Below are 21,331 nucleotides of genomic sequence, written 5' to 3' on the forward strand. Positions count from 1 at the left end.
CGGGCCCCCTCTTATGGCAGTCAGTGAGCCCCCTTATAAAAAGATCAGGATCAGCCACATGTATAACATGTATATATATATAACCACTTCTTATTTCTTTTGTATAACAACAAACATGTCTATGTTTTTGTATGTTGATATGTTATTGTCTCGAATCCAGGTCAGTTGAGGAATTAGGTGACTGGGTTAGTACGCTACTTATAATATACGGTTTGTGTATTTGTTGACTGTGACAACTCCCCCTAAATCCTGCATTTTCATTGGTTAAGAACTGACATACCCACATTTTGTAGTTTATGTTTGTGTCATAATAACCTGAGCCACCGGTCAATACACGTGAGAATTATACCGGCTAATATAGAACCAGGTATGGATGCTACAATGTTTATTGATTCATTCATTTTATTTTTGATTGATTGCGCGTTTTATTTTTCAATGCAGTAAGCACTTTTTGTAAGTTCAATGTCCGTGCGATATTTATTTACTTAATAATATATGTAGCAAGCTAAATTGCTAACCTGGTTAATCATTGTTAATATGCAATTAACATAATATGTTAGATATTGGATCATCTTAGACAACAATTAATGCATTTATTGAAATATTTTGAAATAATTGCATAATTAAGTTCTTAGTACACACTGAGTTCGGATATTTTCTTGTCTATCTTATTTACAGGTAAGACAGTTGATCATGTTTCTTATATAAATATATAACTGCAGGCTCGCAATTGCAGTTACACCCTTTTCAACAACAATGTAAGAACATGTTGAAGCACCTGAATCTAAGTTACTCTTTAGATTTTTTTTGCAACGCTTGCTTTTGAATGAGTACATGTATGTACTATTAAATTTGTCTTTACGTTTTTAATTTTCTCTTACTTCGTATTCCCTTCTTCGATTAATGTTTTTGTCCCCATTTCTTGTACTGTCTTTCCTTCCATATTTGTCATACTTCAATCGACCGATTGAATGTTTGGTAAAATGCAAGAGGGTATTGGTTTGGAAAGGGGGGGGGGGGGGGGTCCTTCACTTTTGCCAGTATTCTTCTATTTGTTAAGCCAGTTAATTTGTCTCTATTCTTTATAAATTTTGCCGATTTTCTCTATTCTTTATATCTTAGCACCCTATTATTCTCTGTTCTTATTTTTTTTTACCTATTTTCTCATTCTTTCCATTGTTTGCCTTTGTCCCTTATTCTCTATTCTGTAAAGCCCATCCATACCCTCATGCAATGATTGCATTAGATTAAGAAAGCACCGGGATCTTAGCACAAAATAAATACATAAAACATTTATTCCGTGTCCGCGCTCCGCCTGCTCATCATTGCGTTATATACTGTACTTAACCATTCAGTGTATGTTGCAATGTCCGTCCGTCTGTATGTCGAGCATAGTTTTTACCGTTACTGACTCTTTCCTCGATGTTAACAGATGGACTAGTGTAAGGTCGTGTTTTGTAATAACAACTTGATATCCATGTGATATGTATTTACCTTAGGGTCACCAGAGTTCAGAATGTAACGTGATGTTATCATCTGTATTGACCGGGTTATATAAAGGTAATCTGATTAAAACAAGGTCATATTGACAGGTTTTCCTTCAGAACATTGATTATTTAGTTTAGTGTGCAAGACTGATACTCACAGATCCAGCGGAAAAAGGAAATGTACTGTACAAAATGATCTAGCTGTTTGCTTATTAAAAGAAATAGAAAGTCTTTCTAAAAGAAAGAACCGACATCACCAAACTTGATATATATAACTCGACGTTAAGTTTTACTTATATTTTTTTATCAATGTTTTTTTTTGTTATCAAAAGACGTGTGTACTTGCGGTATCGTTTATTTCATTTTGTCTACATCTCAAGTTCATTCTAATTGAAACCCGCTATATATAAACCTCAGGCTCTTGTCTCTGAAAACATACATGCATACCCTAATACTAGTATATACAAGGTCTATTTGTATTTTTTTTCATAGACAAGTGCATGTTTTCTAAACCGAAAGAGTTCGGCAAAGTTTTTTGTATATATTTTTCTTCCTAGAACTTAGTTTACATGCATGTGTTTGAAAATAAGAAGATGTGGTATGATTGCCAATAAGGCATGTAACTCTTCACCAGAGACCATATCACGTAGGATTAAGTAACTTTATTATCATGATTATGTTCACATTTGAGTAAAGTGTATCAGAACATTAATATTAATCTCTTTTTGAAAGCCAATAGTAATATATATCTTTGGAAGGGGATGGCTCGACAAAACAACTAATTAAAATAATGTTACAACCACCGTTAACTGGCTCCCGTATCCGAATTAATGTTTTAAGAATAATTATCTAAGCGTGCATGTTTCATCATAGTTAGAGGATGTCTCTTTCATAATTAATCCAGCCATTGTTACATGCCTTTGGTCAGTATCATGGAAAATAAAGGATATTGTTTTCCAATTCATGAAACAAAATTACAAGTCGGACATGAAAAGAGGAGGGGGTTACTTCAATATTTTTTTGGGAGGGGTGTGCCATTTTTGCCTCAAAAACGTACCCGTTTTAATATAGCATTCACTGAAATTCAGTACCTATAGTTATATAAATATTTAAGAAAGAATGAACTATACTTATATACAATATTTAAAATATGACCCATGCTTATTTAAGCACTAAATCTATATTATCACTCATAATTCATAAATATACAGCTACCCTTAAGTTTTTATACGACCGCAAAATTTTTTTTGGGATCGTATAATGGTATGATGTCGTCGTCGTCGTCGTCTGCGTCGTCGTCCGAAGACACATTGGTTTCCGGACAATAACTTTAGTTTAAGTGAATGGATCTTTATGAAATTTTTTAAGAAGGTTCGATACCACAAAAGGAAGGTTGGGATTGATTTTGGGGATGATGGTCCCAACCGTTTAGGAATTAGGGGCCCAAAAAGGGGCCACAAACAAGCATTTTTCTAGTTTCAGGATAATAACTTGTGTATAAGTATTTCGATTGCTCTGAAATTGTACAACAATGTTTAATACCACAAGTAGAAGGTTGGGATTCATTTTAGGGGTTATGGGGCCAACAGTTTAGGAATTAAGTGCCAAAAAGGGGCAAAAAACCAAGCATTTTTCTAGTTTCCATACAATAACTTGTGTGTAAGTGTATGGATCTCTCTGACATTGTACCACAAGGTTCCATATAACAAAGGGAAGGCTAGGATTGAGTTTGGGGTTAATTGTCCCAAACATGTAAGAATCAGGGGCCAAAAAGGGTCAAAAACAAGCATTTTTCTAGTTTCCAGACAATAACTTGTGTGTAAGTGTATGGATCTCTCTGAAATTGTACTACAAGGTTCCATACTACAATGGAAAGGCTGGGATTGAGTTTTGGGGTTATTGCTCCGAGGGGGGTTTCAAAAAGTTGGGGGGGGGGGGGGGGTTTCCCAATTTTTTTAAGGGATTCATATTTTTTTTCAAAATTTTTAAGAAGAAATCTTCAATTGCACAGTATTGCGCAATGGATTTATAAGATCTTTGACCACATTTATTTTGTGTCAGAAACCTATATTATGTCAAAAATTTGATTACAATCCAAATTCAGACAGTATCAAGCTTGAATATTGTGTCCAAATTTGACCCAACTGTTCAGGGTTCGACCTCTGCGGTCGTATCAGGCTGCGCTCAGCGAAGCATTTTATTATATATGAATTGACATCCGGGGTTCATTTGGGAACTTATTTGAAAGGTGAACTTTCAAATAATGTAATAATTGACCATTAATGATATAAGATATTCAATTTATTATATGTAGATCCTACCCCAGATCAATATACAGTTATTAAACGTAAATGCATTTTAATATAGGATGTCATTAAAAAGGAGGGTCATTTTTATATAAAATCTCGCAAAATTATGACCCATATTTTTGGCCCATCCCCATATACCCAATAATAGGAAGTAACCACCCCCACGTCTGTATATGAGATGACTCTTATTTATCTCAGTGGAGATGATAATTCTGATAATATGCAGAAGCTTTGCTTCATTCAGCTACAAACTAAATACCAGGGACTATTACACTGTTTGTCCGAGTCAGAAATTTTGTTTGCGCAAAGCGCGAAAATTTTTTTTTTAGTTTTTCGACGCTATCAATCAAATTATTTTTTTCAAAATTTAGCACTATATGCCATGGGGAAAATCTGGATTCAGAATATTTTTTTTGTCATCTGCTTGACCACAATATTTTTTTCGTCAAATTGGGGTTTTAGGAAAAACTGAACCATAACCCCATAATTATGTGAAATGCTGTACGTGACAATTAATGAATTATTACACAACTTTACTTTTTTTCAAATATATATATATAGTTCCGGGTGTAGCTCATGTGATTATTGATATTTTTCTATAAATAGTACTTGTTAATTTTCTTTTAAATAAGGTTATGTGTATTGCTTTGACTCATTAATAATCAATACAATATCGTACCTTTGACATCAACCAATCAGAACGTTCTATTTTATATATGAACTTTAACCCCACCTCCACATGATCCGCCATTCAGTCAGACGTACGTCAAAATTTACGTTATGATTTCTTCAGTCTCTTCTAAAAATTAAGAACATTCTCTTGGGGGAATACAGTACAAATATTGAAAAATTGATTTCAAAAGATATTTTTGGCCACATTAAAGGAACGAACATTAGGATTTATCGGTAAGTGCATGCATAAAAAATATATATAGAGTTGCAGTGAGACCGGTGTTTGACCACACGGATATTGACCCTCGGGCTTGACTACACTGTTTCTATCACTCGTGTATTGTATATGGGTGTTTGACGTAACTGCTCATAATGACTAGACCATAACAATTATCTTTGTGATTATCAATAGACAAACAGGTGATAAGGTGAAAGAACATGAGTGTGTTACATGTTTGTTAGGGAGTCTGGCTTTGAACACAAGATAAGAACATATAGCTATCTGAGTAAGTGAACATTTATATACCTACATAATAATACTACATCAAATCTATGTAAGATTCATATATTTTTACAGTAAAGTAATTGAATTGTTTGTTCTTATAGTATGAACCTTGAAGTTGGCAATGTGTCAATTATTTATTTGTTTATACTATAATTTGGTCCTCATCCAAAAGAGATAAGTATCAATGTGACATGGTGTAGAAAAATATAGAATTTGACTATGAATTATATAATTGAAAATTTTGTCCAAGACTTTAAAATTTTAAGTCCATGAAAATTGGAATAAAGGAATTTAATTGTTGAAAACAGTTGACCTACTTACATTGTAAACATAACCTACATGTAGTTTGCATTCCATGGATGTCTTCTTGTTTTATCTATACTGTATAAAAATAGTTTTTTTTTTAATTAGACAGATAAATGTAGTGCTTTTGTATACCCCTCCCCCTTTTATGTTTATGTCAATTTTTGGCATGTTAAAATCATCAAATTTGTCTTTGTCAAAGACAAATTTAAATTATTTGTATGCTTGGCGCTACTTTTTACCATCAAGGCATTTACATCCTCTAGCTTTCATCGAACGTGTACACGTTCAACAAGGAAAGAATATCTACATTTTTCATTTACCAAATTGATGCTTTCTTCATTTGAAGTAATACTGGATGAATCAAATTACTGTAAATGAGGGTAAAATGTTGTATACATGTAATAAATTTTATACAATTATATAGTCAAATATGATGGGTATTAAATGTAGATGTATTAAAATTTGTTTTTTTTGAAAGACCAAATTATTCAACTTATGTCAGTCTTCTCTAAAGTTTGAACTTTGTGTCTGACATCTGGTTACCTTCTCTGTAGTAGCTATTGGACATCCTGGTACTCGGTCAAGTAAGAGCAACAGAAAGAAGTAAAATTAAGCTTGCGATCAGTGCAATTTAGGGGGGAAATTAATTGTTTATTAATGTTTTTATACACATCAAAGTCTTTGGAAAATAGTAAAATTTCCCCCCAAAGTGCATCGATTATATGTTTTATTTTTCTTCTTTTTGTTGCTCGGGTACCAGGATGTCCTACCATACAGTAGGTAACCTGTCGTAAAATTATAAAAACCAGAGTTAAAAGTTGTATTATGAAAATAGTCTATTTGCCTGACTGATATATATATATATATGGAGATCACATTGAAAAATTGAAAAACATTGTTTGACATTTGGTCAGACAATTGGCAATACTTATCTGACCGAACCAAAATTTGCCTGACATGTGCAGCGGTCATGCATATTTCAGGACCTCTGTAATGACAATCATACAACATCTAATTAATTTCTATGGATAAATAATCTCTCAATATTCTGTATTCTTACACAGTTATGCCACATCAATATCAACCCGACAGTAGATGGCACAGCAGCTTACGCTGGGGAAATTTTTTAGGGGAATTTCCATGATCCAAAAATAACAAAACCTGATGAAATGATATCATGTCAATATTGACGGTTAAGGATGTTCGCTCCTCTTGTTTTTATACGACCACATAAAAATTTTTGTGGTCGTATATTGGTATGACGTTGGCGTCGTCGTCGTTGTCCGAAGACACATTAGTTTTCGCACTCTAACTTTAGTTTAAGTGAATGGATCTCAATGAAATTTTACCATAAGGTTCAATACCACAAAAGGAAGATGGGGATTGATTTTGGGGGTTATGGTACCCACAGTTAAGGAATTAGGGGCCAAAAAGGGGCCAAAAATAAGCATTTTTGTAACTTCCAGACATAAATTGTGTGTAAGTGTATGGATCTCTCTGACATTGTACCAGAAGGTTCCATATCATAAAAGGAATGCTGGGATTGATTTTGGGGGTAGTTGCCTCCAAATTTTAGGAATTAGGGGCCAAAAAGGGGCAAAAAACAAGCATTTTTCTAGTTTCATGACTATAACTTGTGTGTAAGTGTATGGATCTCTCTGACATTGTATCACAAGGTTCCATATCACAAAGGGAATGCTGGGATTGATTTTGGGGGTAATTGCCTCCAAATTTTAGGAATTAGGGGCCAAAAAGGGGCTAAAAACAAGCATTTTTCTAGTTTCATGACAATAACTTGTGTGTAAGTGTATGGATCTTTATGAAATTGTACTACAAGGTTCCATATCACAAAGGGAAAGCTGGAATTGAGTTTGGGGGTAATTGCCCAAAAAGTTTAGGAATAAGGGGCCAAAAATAATCATTTTTCTAGTTTCCAGACAATAACTTGTGTTCAAATGTATGGATCTCTCTGAAATTGTACTGCAAGGTAACATACCACAAAGGGAAGGCTGGGATTGATTTTGGGGGTAAATCCCTCAAAATTTTAGTAATTAAGGGCCATAAAAGGGAAAAAAAACAAGCATTTTTTTCAAGTTTTAGGACAATAACTTGTGTGTAAATGTATGGATTTTTATGAAATTGTACTGCAAGGTTCCATATCACAAAGGGAAAGCTTGGATTGAGTTTGGGGGTAATTGCCCTCAACGTTTAGGAATTTGGGGCCAAAAAGGGGCCAAAAAACAAGCATTTTTCTAGTTTCCAGACAATAACTTGTGTTCAAGTGTATGGATCTCTCTGAAATTGTACTGCAAGGTACCATACCACAAAGGGAAAGCTGGGATTGAGTTTGGGGGTGATGAATCATAAGGGGTTCAAAAAATTGGGGGGGATTTTTTTTTCCTTTTTCTTTAAAATTTTCCATTTTAAATTGGTTATTTCTGATTTATATATAAAAGCAAATAATAATGATATGGTTTGAATAGGTAAACCAAAAATTTTTAAGTTCTTAGACCACTTTCATTCTGTGTGAGAAACCTATGCTGTGTCAAATATTTAATTACAATCCAAATTCAGTGCTGTATCAAGCTTGAATATTGTGTCCATACTTGCCCCAACTGTTCAGGGTTCGACCTCTGCGGTTGTATCAAGCTGCGCCCCAGCGGAGCATTTCATTGAATTTTTGTCAGATATTGGGAATCCTCTGGTTTTATCCATGTAGTGCCATTAAAAATTTTGCCCACTAAGCCCTATTTTTCTTTTCATAATTTTATAACATATAGTTTAAAAAGCCATTTTTGAAAATCTTTTAAAATCCTTGTTATTTTTTCATAGTTTTTGACAGAAAACAGTGCCAATGTAAATAGTATGAAAAATCTAGAGAGAATCATTTCCCGCCAAATTTCAACGGCTTATGTCTCAAAAAACAAGCTCATTTTTTTTCTGCTTTTTTTAGTTACGTTATTTATATACTTTCAATTTATAACAGTCTTTTAAAAAGCTTGTTATTTTGAAACAGAGTAGGGAACATCCTTAAGAAATATTTTTATAGCAAGAATAAAACTTTGATGAGAGGATTTCTCTTTCAGACAAGTATAATAGCACTGTCACGTGCCAGAAAGACAAGTTGATAAAGTTAAAGTTGAAACCCTGGTACAGTTGTTTAAGTTTTTGATTAGGTTGCACCTGAAGGCCAAACAAGTAGCCTCTGTCTCTCAGCAGAAGAAAAAAACATCAAATCTGGACATAAAAAAACAACTTACAGTCTGACACCATTTATGTAATAAGAAAGGTTATCTGTACTGGCATGACTGAGTTCATAGGGATTTAAACTTGTTATTAATTGTGTCAGATAAAGATTAATAAAATTAAAAGCTTGTTTATGTGTGAGCCAAAATTGATTGTTTCCTTCTTAACCTTATTCATTTAAAGAAAATATCATACCATACCTGATTACCATTTATTAAGCATGTTAAAAGAAATAATAATATAGTACCAAAGTTTTTCTTATAGTAACACAAAATTATTCATGTTATTCTCTAAACAAAACGATATTTGAATTTTCTAGGAAATCCATTAAACTGACACAATCATCGACTTGAAAGATAATCCATTGAAATCGGAGCTACATCTAAATATGAATTTTTAGCAAGTTTAATATACAGGTATTAGACCTACAAGGTACAAATGTAACCTGTTATTAAAACAGTGAAATAACGATTATTCTTTCACAGTTAACCATCATATTTAGGCCCATAGCCAGGATGTCTCTTTAGGGGGTTATTTGGGATCATAAAGCTCTGACTTAAATAGTCAAACTTCAATGGGAATCTCTACTTTTATAGTCTTTTCTTGTATTTTTGTTTTTGTTTTTATAGAGGGTTTGTCTGAACCCCTCAAACCCCCTGGCTTCATGTACAAGTTTGATGTTTATATTTAGTTATTGTAAAGTGGCGAATTCCGATTGTAAGTGATATTAAAAATCAAACCTAAGATCTCTATTGGGTAGCCCTAGTGACCAATCTTTTGTTATTTGTTGTTGTTGTTTTGCTGTCTCATTGACAAACATGTATATCATATATATATATTTATCGCTATTTTACGAAATTTTCCTTTGATCTTGCTGACTGATAATTTTCTTTCTCAGCGTAGTCGAGTGATATGAAAATTATCGCTAGAAACTAAGGGGGCACGTGCGTTGCTAATGAAATTGACATGAAATTGACAACGTCGTCATAGGTAAAATAACGACAAACAGACAAACAGATTATCATTGGTCATCTCAACTCCATTGCTTTTCTCACTTTCGCCGTACCGGCTCAAGCGAGAAAATCAATCTCGTTGAGATGATCAACGATAATCTATAAATAGCACACATTTGAATTTTTCCATTTATTCAGATAAAGTTTTGTAATTTTAAAAAGTCTATTACTTGAAGTATGTTTCGGTTCAAAAATTTCCAGGTAAGTTGTAGTATGTCATCAAAGTTAAAATAATCACAAAGTAGCTATTTATATCTATTTCAAAGAGATGATCAGATAAGTAATAAAATATGTATGTTAATATAATTAAAAAAGAAAAGTGTCAATAAAATTAACATTTTGTACTTATACAGATAAAATTTAACATGTTTGATATCCTGTTTATATACTATCAAAAAGTTGATGTAATATATATATTAGCCAGAGAAACATCTGTTAAAAATTTTTATTACTGAAACTTATTCTATTTGTCATGTCTGCCCTACTAAATGCCAGTAATTAAAAAAGAACCATCTCAAAATTTTAAATGACTGTTTAACAGACTTGTATTGAAATAAAATTAGGTCACTTTGTTTAAGGTGCAATGAACTCCGAGGCGTTATTTAAAACCCATAGAAATCAAAAGATTGAAGATAATATACATGACGCACATGGTTTGAAAAAAGATATATATATATATATATACTGCGTAATAACAATCATATATTTATAAAACTGACAATCATGAGGTTTCTAAAGTATTAATCAAGGCATGTGACCATCAGATACCTAAACAATCATGACAAGCAAGAAAATATGGTGGGTTAAGTCGGGTTTAATCTAGCCGTTAAATCAGGTTTAATTTAGCCAGTTGCTTTTATATAAATATTTAAACCATGATGTCATTAAATGTACTGGTAATTCTTGCAATTATCATGCTTTATCCGCAAAAAAGATTTCCTTAAAGACCCCTCTTTGATTTTTGAAAGCTATTATTTTGTATTAATTATAGCAGATATATACATCATGTACATGACATGCATACCTTCAGGGTACAAAATTGTCAAAATGGTTATCAAAATACTTACAGCTTTCAGGAACTCTTGCAAAGTACTTAGACTCATCAATTTCATCATGGACTTGCCTTATTTTGTAAAGTGGTAATCTCCACATTAGAGGAACTGATTATAATTATGCCCCCGTCGTAGCAGAGGGGGCATTAAGTTTTACCCTTGTCCGTCTGTACGTCGGTCCCTCCGTACGTCCATACGTCCCATTTTAACCAAATGTTATGATACTTATACACAATGCTTATTACCACAAAACTCAGATCAAGTAGGAATTTGGGTAGCTTCACTTTTACTGTTCTTGAGTTATATCCCTTTATAAGGTTATATGCAAGCGGAGGCATCATCTGTGTCCCCATTTATTTTGTAGTTTATACATGTTGTCTTTGATGCACCACATCAAAATCTTGCACATATCAGTGTGCAAATTTCCCATGAAAATTTGGAAGCAAAATCCTGATGACTTATTGTGCAGAAATCTGTACCTATTCCATTACAAAAAACCTTCAGAGAACCTCAAGCCTCTGACATAGTCATACTGGCTGACATTAATTTTGAATACCTGAGACATGTGAGAGAACCAAAATTTTGCATGATATTATAAAATTTAAAGAAGGAGACTTCTGAATAAGAGAACTTCCAGTAACCATGGTAACCACTAGAGGCTAAAGGATGAAGATGTAAACAACTATACATGCTATAGGTCACAGTATTGCCTTCAACAATGAGCAAAAGCCATAGTGTATAGTAATCTTTAATAGGCCCTGGCTATAAAAAAGAGAGACTTCGATCATGCTTTAATCTTGTTCATTTATTTGCAGATTTTGAAAAGAAGATTTCAACAAATTTTAAAGCCATCTTGAGCCAAATCACAGAAATGTCTACCATGTAAGGGAAGATAACCCAGCATGAGTTATTTCAGTTATGTCGGCAAACTATTTTCTAACGTCAAAGGATTTTACAATGAAATCAATGCAGCAACGTTAACAGGTGCTATAGATGTCATCATTGTCGAACAAGAAGATGGTGGATTCAAATCTTCACCATTCCATGTTAGATTTGGTAAACTTGGGGTCATTCGAGCTAGAGAAAAAGTGGTGAGTTGGTTGATTACATATATATTAATTGTAATACATGTAATAAAGAAATGATACATGTACATGTATAGGGTTAACAGGAATGATCAAATGTAGTGGGACAGTACATAGTACAACAATCCACAGCCTACTGCTCTGAAAATATGTCCAAATCTTATAAAGTAATTTCAATTAATATTAATTTTTTATTTAAGAATACATATGTATTGGTCATTAGATATATAGGAAGATGTGGTATGAGTGCCAATGAGACAATTCTCCATCCAAGTTACAATTTATAAAAGTAAACCATTATAGGTCAAGGTACGGCCTTCAACACGGAGCATTGGCTCATGTTTGTAATTTGCAATATATCAATATTTTATACACATTGAATTAATAACTTTAAGGTTACATGTTTTATGAACAAATTCGAAGATCTATAGGTATTTGCTAATTATCTGCATATATAATTTTTTGGAACACTGTCATGTACATAAAATGAAAAATGACAAAAAGACAAACAACAGTCTTACAAAACTACACAGAAAACTAAAAACTGAGCAAGACAAACCCAACCAAAAACCAGGGTGATGGCAGGTGCTCTAGAAGGAAAAGCTGATTCTGCTCCACATGTGGCACCCATCACATAAAAAAAACGTACATTAGAAATCAATTTTTTAAAGCATGTACTATTATAAGATATGAAAAAAAAGACCACAAAAATACAGACAAAAGCACTGATGGAAAATTGCTTTATGTTCTTATTCAATACTTCAAACGAACATAAAGCATTTACAAAGTAAAAACTCAACACAGTTTTTGGTTATCAGCTCGCCCCGACAGCACAGAAAGCTTATTTTTATTATAAACAATAAACAAATGTCCAATTTGCTGTCATCGACCGCTGCCATCACATATAAACACAATCTACAATAGAAAAATGTTCTATAAGTTGAAGAAAAAATCATTTCGATTTACATACATGTATTTTATCAACTATTTTCTACATAACATACTGATTCACATTCCTATGAAGTCTTAATAAAAGGGGTGGGTGGGTGGGAAAACGAACCTTTCTGTCGGATAGGCGAACCTCGAATGACAATTCTAGATATCTTATTATAATTTTAGCGCTAAAATTCTAGCATGAAGTTATCATGATTGATATAACTTAAACCGGTAATAACTTACTGATGGTCCAATCAAATTAAACATAAACATGTTTTGATTTAAACACACGTGTTAAAAGTAAACAAATACACGTGTTCCCGAGTAACCTTTATAAATACATTTATGTTCTTATTCAATACTTCAAACGAACATAAAGCATTTACAAAGTAAAAACTCAACACAGTTTTTGGTTATCAGCTCGCCCCGACAGCACAGAAAGCTTCGATTGATAAAGAAAGGGACATAAAGAAAAAGGGGGGACAAACAATATAAATTACAATCCTAAATTCTTAGATACTGACAATCTGTTGAGTATACTCTCTTTAACATAACCATCTTTGGCTTTATCACTTTTCCATCTCCCGTGTTTCTTAAACAACCGGTCATCTATTCCAGCTTCTGCCGCGGCAGTAGCTCCTCCTGACCTCAAACTATGTAAGCCAAACTGTTTTTTATCAAGACCTAAACTGTCAAGTGCAGATAACAATAACTCTCTGGCTCTGGTGTAAGAAATATGACTACTCTTTCTAAGTTTGTATATATTCAAAGATTTACAATAACAAATAGATCTAAAAATAAAATCATTCGATTCTTCAGGAATGTTAGCTAACTTTAGATAACGCTGAAGTACATCTACCGGGCATGTAATATTCCCTGTTTTTGAAATGACAACATCTTTCCCTTCCCTATATACATCAGTTTTACTCTTGACTAAATGAAGTGTAAGGTAAGTAGGGGAAAACTGTATATCAGACCTTCTCAAGTTAGCTAACTCGGAGAATCTTAAAAAGCCAGCATAGGCTAATAAACACATACATGCTATTCTTACATCTTTTAAATTACAAGTATTATTAGCATATTTACATACAATATTTTTCAAAATATGCGGTGTGATAGGTTCTTTTTTGAAAACTGAATGACCTATTTTTCTATGAGCCCCTTCAAGAACAGATGCAACTAGATTATTTTCACTGGGATCAGCAACGCCAGCTAATTTATGTGCCCATTTTATGGCGTAAAAAGCATCATTTAATTTTGAAACCGATTTTGCAGTTTCAGACAAATGAATTAAATATAAAGAAATATGTAAATGAGATGCTGGCAATGGTGAAAAAGAATATTGACTAGTCCACTTACACCATGAATTGAAGGCATATCTATATTTCTTCTGAGTACTCGCAGCCTTGGACGAAAGAAGGAATTCTGGTAACTGTTTGAACAAACTGCTGAGATCATTATTAGATGCAACTTGTGAATTAAAGTCTGACCAATGTCCTACTGAAAAAATATCTGAAAAACGTAAAATTGCAATAACATTTTATATACATATACAGAGGACGAATTATTAGCATATTTCAGATTTCTATACACAGTAAAATATAATATATATTCAAATATTTCAACGCCAGCTACAATATCTTTATAGATACTAGGGCCATAAACTGTAAAACAAATTACCATGCCTGCTAAAATATCATTATAGATACTAGGGCCATGTCAAATAAAAAACCAAGCCTGCTACAATATCATTACCGATACTAGGGCCATGTCAACATAAACACCCATGCCTGCTACAATATACATATACTAGGGCCATGTCACAAACAGACCATGACTGCTACAATATATCTATATATATATTAGGGCCATGTCACAAACAGACCATGCCTGCTAAAATATATCTATATATATTAGGGCCATGTCTAAGATGCATCTAGCAAAACAGCCAAAACTGGCGAACCAAACGGTTCAATTCCGAATATCGTATTCTTATTCGAACCTTGCTTATAAATACCATCAGTATTTTTAAACACAATAACATCTTTTACGTAATCTTGATAAATCAGATGTTTATCGAATATCAAAGGCCAGAATGCAGCAGAAATCCACTTAGGCACAACTAACGTGCCTCGAGCTTTACAAGCTATAATGTGTTTAATCGATCGTATCACAAGATTAATTGGTGGAACTAGCCAATTATTTTCATTGGTCCAAACTTGAGAAAATGCATCAACTGCTTCAGAATCAGGTTGCCAAAATAAGGAGTTAAATCTCATAACTTTTCTATTTTCGACACTTGCAAACCTGTCAATCGAATAAGGACCCCACATATCATTTAAAAAATTGAAAAATATATGTGTGACTCCCCAGTCCTCGAAATCAACCATTTTGCTGATATAATCAGCCTTTTCATTTTCTTTTCTGGGAATCCATTGAATGTCAATTGATATTCCTTTTTGAATGCAAAATGAAAAAATAGATTTAGCTATAACATGAAGATTTTCTTTCATACTTCCCGAATTAACAATTTTGACACAATTTTGATTGTCAGTAAACCACTTTATAGTTTTTCCTGTGAAACTATTCTTAAAAGAAAAAAGGGCCAACTCTATAGCTTTCAGCTCTCTCCATGTGGAGCTTTGTACCGTTTCACTACATGTCCACATCTTATGGAAAATCTTATTTTCTAATTCAACGGTGTATGCACCAGCGGCAATATTACTAGCATCTGAGTATATGACAACAGAAGATTTACTGTAATGACATAAATTACGATAGTTAATCATGGTGACATTTTCTAACCAGAACTTTAACTCTGATAAAACCTCGACGGGTTTGTACCCTGTAATGGGAATATCCCACCCAATTCTACTTTCAATTTCCATGTAACAGAACTTTGACATAATTCTAGCCACATTTCCGATTACGGGAGTCATAGAAATAATTCTACCTACAACCTGAGCTAAAGATCTAGCTGTAACATAGGGAAATTTAGCCAAAATTACATTCAATGAGAAAATCAAATCGTCAACTCGACGTTGAGTAATAGATAATTTGTATTCTTTCGAGTTCCAAACTATTCCCAACCATTCTAACTCGGTAACAGGTTTAAAAACAGACTTCTCCTCGTTAATAAGGAAACCAGCATCAATCAAAGACCTTTTTACGAAGGACGATTGCTCATTACATGTATTTTCATCTGGACTCATGCCAAATCCATCATCTAAATACAAAACAACTTTTATACCGTTTCCACGCCAAAATTTTACTAGTGGCCTCAAACATTTAGTAAAAATGTACGGACCGGTAGTAATTCCGAAAGCTAAAACAGTATAGCAATAAAATTGACCTTCCCACTGAAAACCTAAGAAAGTCTGTTGCTGTGAGCATATGTCTAAGTGAAAATAACCAGATTTTAAATCAAACTTAAACAGATACATATCTTTGTCAAAATATTGTATAGCTAACTTCCAATCCTCAAATTTTATTTTTTCGCGCTTTATGTGTTTATTCAATTGACTCATATCTAAAATAAGTCGTTTCTTACCGGACTTTTGAGTAGCAACACTCAATGGATTTACCACATATGGTTGAAAAGGCACTTTAATTACGCAACCTATTTGAACTAAATCTTCAATTGACTTTGTGACAAATTCAGTATTCTGCCGTGCTGATCTATTATTTCTGTGGTACATTTTAAAAGGTGTATCTATAAATGGAATAACATAACCATTTTTTATTGTATCAAGCACAAAAGGACAAGCACCTATATTTTCCCAATACTTTACATGACAAGCTAATCTACCTTTCACCCCTTTAAATTTATCATATGACTGACAATTTTCAAAATATTGAACTTGATCTAAAAAAGATTCTATATAATCGTTATCAACAAAACATGTAGAAAATTGGTCATTAATAGTGTCTAAATACTTATCATTCACAATGACTGGAGAGTGACGTTCAGGCCCTACTTTACTACTTCTGGTAGGTTGTGGAGTTGCTGTTGGATGACCTGAGACTGGCGAGAAGAGGACAGTTTTTTCTCCAGTGGCCTTGTTGCTTGCAGTAGTGGCACGTGTCGATTGAGCAAGGCTCACGCCTTGCGAAGCTCCCACGAAAGGGCTGTTGCTGATTACGTTGATAATGCTGAGCGTAAGCAGGGTTACCATAAGATTCCGCAGGTTGTTGACGAGGCGGATTTTTTGGGTAAGGTTGCTGGCGAGATTTTGACTTCTCCTTGGAGGTACGGATAGCTCTGGTCTCAGCTTGTCGTATCTTTCTCTCATCTTCAGAATCTGAAGCCACGGCATTGGATTCGTATTCCCTAACGGTTCCCCAACCAGCAGGGGAAGCATCAGCTATGCGTATTTTCTTATTACGGCTTTTGATCTTATCAGTTATGTCAAGAACTAATCTATAGGCTTGAGTATTGGAGTTAGGGATGAATTTTGAAAGTTTATTAACAGTGTCTAATAATTCCTCGTTAAAGGTGTACTGAATTCTGTTTCCTTCCCCCTTAAATTTTAGAGTGACGTCCTCCTTAATTTTTCTCTTAAGGCAATCTTGTTCTTGTATGAGTTCAGATTTCAACTCACCTAACTTGCTGTCTAAAATTGTCTTAAAAAGCTCTACAGTATCTACCAAATCAGACGACTTATCAGCTGCTTTATGAATATTAGGTGGCGGTAAACTATTATCTCCTTCGAGTAGTATGTCTTCATTCAATTCCAGACGTGGAGAAGATTCGGACATTTTACCAAGTGGCGATTTAAGAAAAAACGAACCTTTCTGTCGGATAGGCGAACCTCGAATGACAATTCTAGATATCTTATTATAATTTTAGCGCTAAAATTCTAGCATGAAGTTATCATGATTGATATAACTTAAACCGGTAATAACTTACTGATGGTCCAATCAAATTAAACATAAACATGTTTTGATTTAAACACACGTGTTAAAAGTAAACAAATACACGTGTTCCCGAGTAACCTTTATAAATACATCTTAAATGTATTTCCTGAAAGGAAGCTCAAAGTGTTTGATTGATACTTAACCTACAAATTTGATTTGTGCTAAGTCCTTTCTCATTGACTGTAAGATCCTGTCTATTTTATTCTTTGTTTTTGACCCGGTTATAAGACATCACAACCAAATTATTGTTTATAGAATGATATGGTTTATCTATAACCTGGTTACTGATTGTAAGATAGTACAGGTACATTGAGTACAGTGTATAAACCAAACATACTGTGGATACATAATAATTCATGGAATACCAATTTTTGTGGATTTTGTTGGTATAGGTGAATCATGAATTTAAATGTTCAACAAAATACAAATTTTCCATAGGCTTGAACATTGTTGAATGCATACTTTTGTGAAACTACAAAATCAAATATCCACTAGAATACAAGTTTTTTTTAATCCACAAAAATCCACAGTACAGCATTTTTTGTACAGCAGAGATGTTGAAATAGACCTACTTTTCGTATTTATTAGTATTTCCAACTTCTTGACAAGACCAGCTTAATACTCATCATACATGATAGAAACTCTTTCTTAAGATGACAAATGATGGATGATATGAAATATAGAACATAAGGTATAAAGTTGAGGCTACTTAACAAAAAGGTTTTAGGTGAAACCTTATGATTGATGTCAAATCTTGCAGATTTCTATTATTTTTATTGCCTAAAATTTACACAAGATGGCCATCTGTTTGTTAATTATTCATACTTTGAATTTAAATCTTAGGTTGACATAGAGATAAATGGAGAGGGTGTTGATTTGCATATGAAGTTGGGAGAATCTGGGGAAGCTTTCTTCGTGACAGAGGTTCCAACAGATGAAGATGTGGAGGTATGTAGGAACAAAAAAATATATGGTAGTAACATTTTACAAGGTGATATTTATATATAAAAGTGTTCATATATATTTTAGAAAATACAATTATTAAACACTTTTGACATGATTCCTGACATGCCTGAAGACTGAAATCAAATGTATCGAGGTCTCGTAGGAAATTTCATTTACAATATCCGTTTTGTAAGTGACATGCTTTAGCTTCTCTTCTTATATCTATATATAATGAACATTTTGAAGAGAAATTTCTTAATTGAACAGACTTAATTGTTTTTTCTCGAACTTTTTTGTCCAAAGGGTTTTGGTGGTTGCTGTAAAAATGATTTTAAAGTATTTTAATGAGAATTTAACATATCTGATATTGGAAACAAATGAATTTTATTTTTTAAGGGAACTCTGTACTACAATCAATGGTTAAGATGAATTATTGTGAGGATAAGAGTTAGAACAAGAACTGAAAAATATGTTTGTGTAATGAAACATCTTTGAATTTCTGTCATTCATTTTTCTAATAAAATGATAAAAACCCTGTCTATTTAATCTGCTGTATATTTATCATGTTTATGATACATGGTATCTGCTGTATATTTATCATGTTTATGATACATGGTATCTACTGTATATTTATCATGTTTATGATACATGGTATCTGCTGTATATTTATCACGTTTATGATATATGGTATCTGCTGTATATTTATCATGTTTATGATATATGGTATCTGCTGTATATTTATCATGTTTATGATATATGGTATCTGTTGTATATTTATCATGTTTATGATATATGGTATCTGCTGTATATATGGTATCTGCTGTATATTTATCATGTTTATGATATATGGTATCTGCTGTATATATGGTATCTGCTGTATATTTATCATGTTTATGATATATGGTATCTGTTGTATATTTATCATGTTTATGATATATGGTATCTGCTGTATATATGGTATCTGCTGTATATTTATCATGTTTATGATACATGGTATCTGCTGTATATTTATCATGTTTATGATATATGGTATCTGCTGAATATATGGTATCTACTGTATATTTATCATGTTTATGATATATGGTATCTGCTGTATATTTATCACGTTTATGATATATGGTATCTGCTGTATATTTATCACGTTTATGATACATGGTATCTGCTGTATATTTATCATGTTTATGATATATGGTATCTGCTGTATATATGGTATCTACTGTATATTTATCATGTTTATGATATATGGTATCTGCTGTATACATGGTATCTACTGTATATTTATCATGTTTATGATATATGGTATCTGCTGTATATTTATCACGTTTATGATATATGGTATCTGCTGTATATATGGTATCTGCTGTATATTTATCATGTTTATGATATATGGTATCTGCTGTATATTTATCATGTTTATGATATATGGTATCTGCTGTATATATGGTATCTGCTGTATATTTATCATGTTTATGATATATGGTATCTGTTGTATATTTATCATGTTTATGATATATGGTATCTGCTGTATACATGATATCTACTGTATATTTATCATGTTTATGATATATGGTATCTGCTGTATATTTATCACGTTTATGATATATGGTATCTGCTGTATATATGGTATCTGCTGTATATTTATCATGTTTATGATATATGGTATCTGCTGTATATTTATCATGTTTATGATATATGGTATCTGCTGTATATATGGTATCTGCTGTATATTTATCATGTTTATGATACATGGTATCTGCTGTATATTTATCATGTTTATGATATATGGTATCTGCTGAATATATGGTATCTACTGTATATTTATCATGTTTATGATATATGGTATCTGCTGTATATTTATCACGTTTATGATATATGGTATCTGCTGTATATTTATCACGTTTATGATATATGGTATCTGCTGTATATATGGTATCTACTGTATATTTATCATGTTTATGATATATGGTATCTGCTGTATACATGGTATCTACTGTATATTTATCATGTTTATGATATATGGTATCTGCTGTATATTTATCACGTTTATGATATATGGTATCTGCTGTATATATGGTATCTGCTGTATATTTATCATGTTTATGATATATGGTATCTGCTGTATATATGGTATCTACTGTATATTTATCATGTTTATGATATATGGTATCTGCTGTATATTTATCACGTTTATGATATATGGTATCTGCTGTATATATGGTATCTACTGTATATTTATCATGTTTATGATATATGGTATCTGCTGTATACATGGTATCTACTGTATATTTATCATGTTTATGATATATGGTATCTGTTGTATATATGGTATCTGCTGTATATTTATCACGTTTATGATATATGGTATCTTCAGTATATTTATCATGTTTATGATATATGGTATCTGCTGTATATTTATCATGTTTATGATATATGGTATCTGCTGTATATTTATCATGTTTATGATACATGGTATCTGCTGTATATTTATCATGTTTATGATATATGGTATCTGCTGTATATATGGTATCTACTGTATATTTATCATGTTTATGATATATGGTATCTGCTGTATATTTATCATGTTTATGATATATGGTATCTGCTGTATATTTATCATGTTTATGATATATGGTATCTGCTGTATACATGATATCTACTGTATATTTATCATGTTTATGATATATGGTATCTGCTGTATATTTATCACGTTTATGATATATGGTATCTTCAGTATATTTATCATGTTTATGATATATGGTATCTGCTGTATATTTATCATGTTTATGATATATGGTATCTGCTGTATATTTATCATGTTTATGATACATGGTATCTGCTGTATATTTATCATGTTTATG

At 32.5% G+C, this 21,331-nt stretch overlaps 1 protein-coding gene across 3 annotated transcripts in view; it reads left to right on the top strand.

Annotated features, from left to right (window-relative positions):
* The first annotated feature begins 271 nt into the window (after positions 1-271).
* The window catches only part of LOC127732079 (phosphatidate phosphatase LPIN1-like), a 60,464-nt gene continuing 39,404 nt past the window's right edge, over positions 272-21,331 (top strand). For 2 of the 3 annotated variants that reach the window (XM_052241134.1, XM_052241136.1), the window contains exons 1-3: positions 4,522-4,702; positions 11,406-11,681; positions 18,372-18,476. In XM_052241134.1, coding sequence (XP_052097094.1) covers positions 11,493-11,681; positions 18,372-18,476 — 294 coding nt within the window. In that variant the 5' untranslated portion in view covers positions 4,522-4,702; positions 11,406-11,492. Of the gene's footprint in view, positions 368-4,521; positions 4,703-11,405; positions 11,682-18,371; positions 18,477-21,331 lie in introns of those variants that run through there. The other variant, XM_052241135.1, reaches the window with a different exon arrangement.

The sequence above is a fragment of the Mytilus californianus genome, unplaced genomic scaffold (assembly GCF_021869535.1).
Source record: "Mytilus californianus isolate M0D057914Y unplaced genomic scaffold, xbMytCali1.0.p SCAF_22, whole genome shotgun sequence".
Lineage (NCBI taxonomy): Eukaryota > Metazoa > Mollusca > Bivalvia > Mytilida > Mytilidae > Mytilus > Mytilus californianus.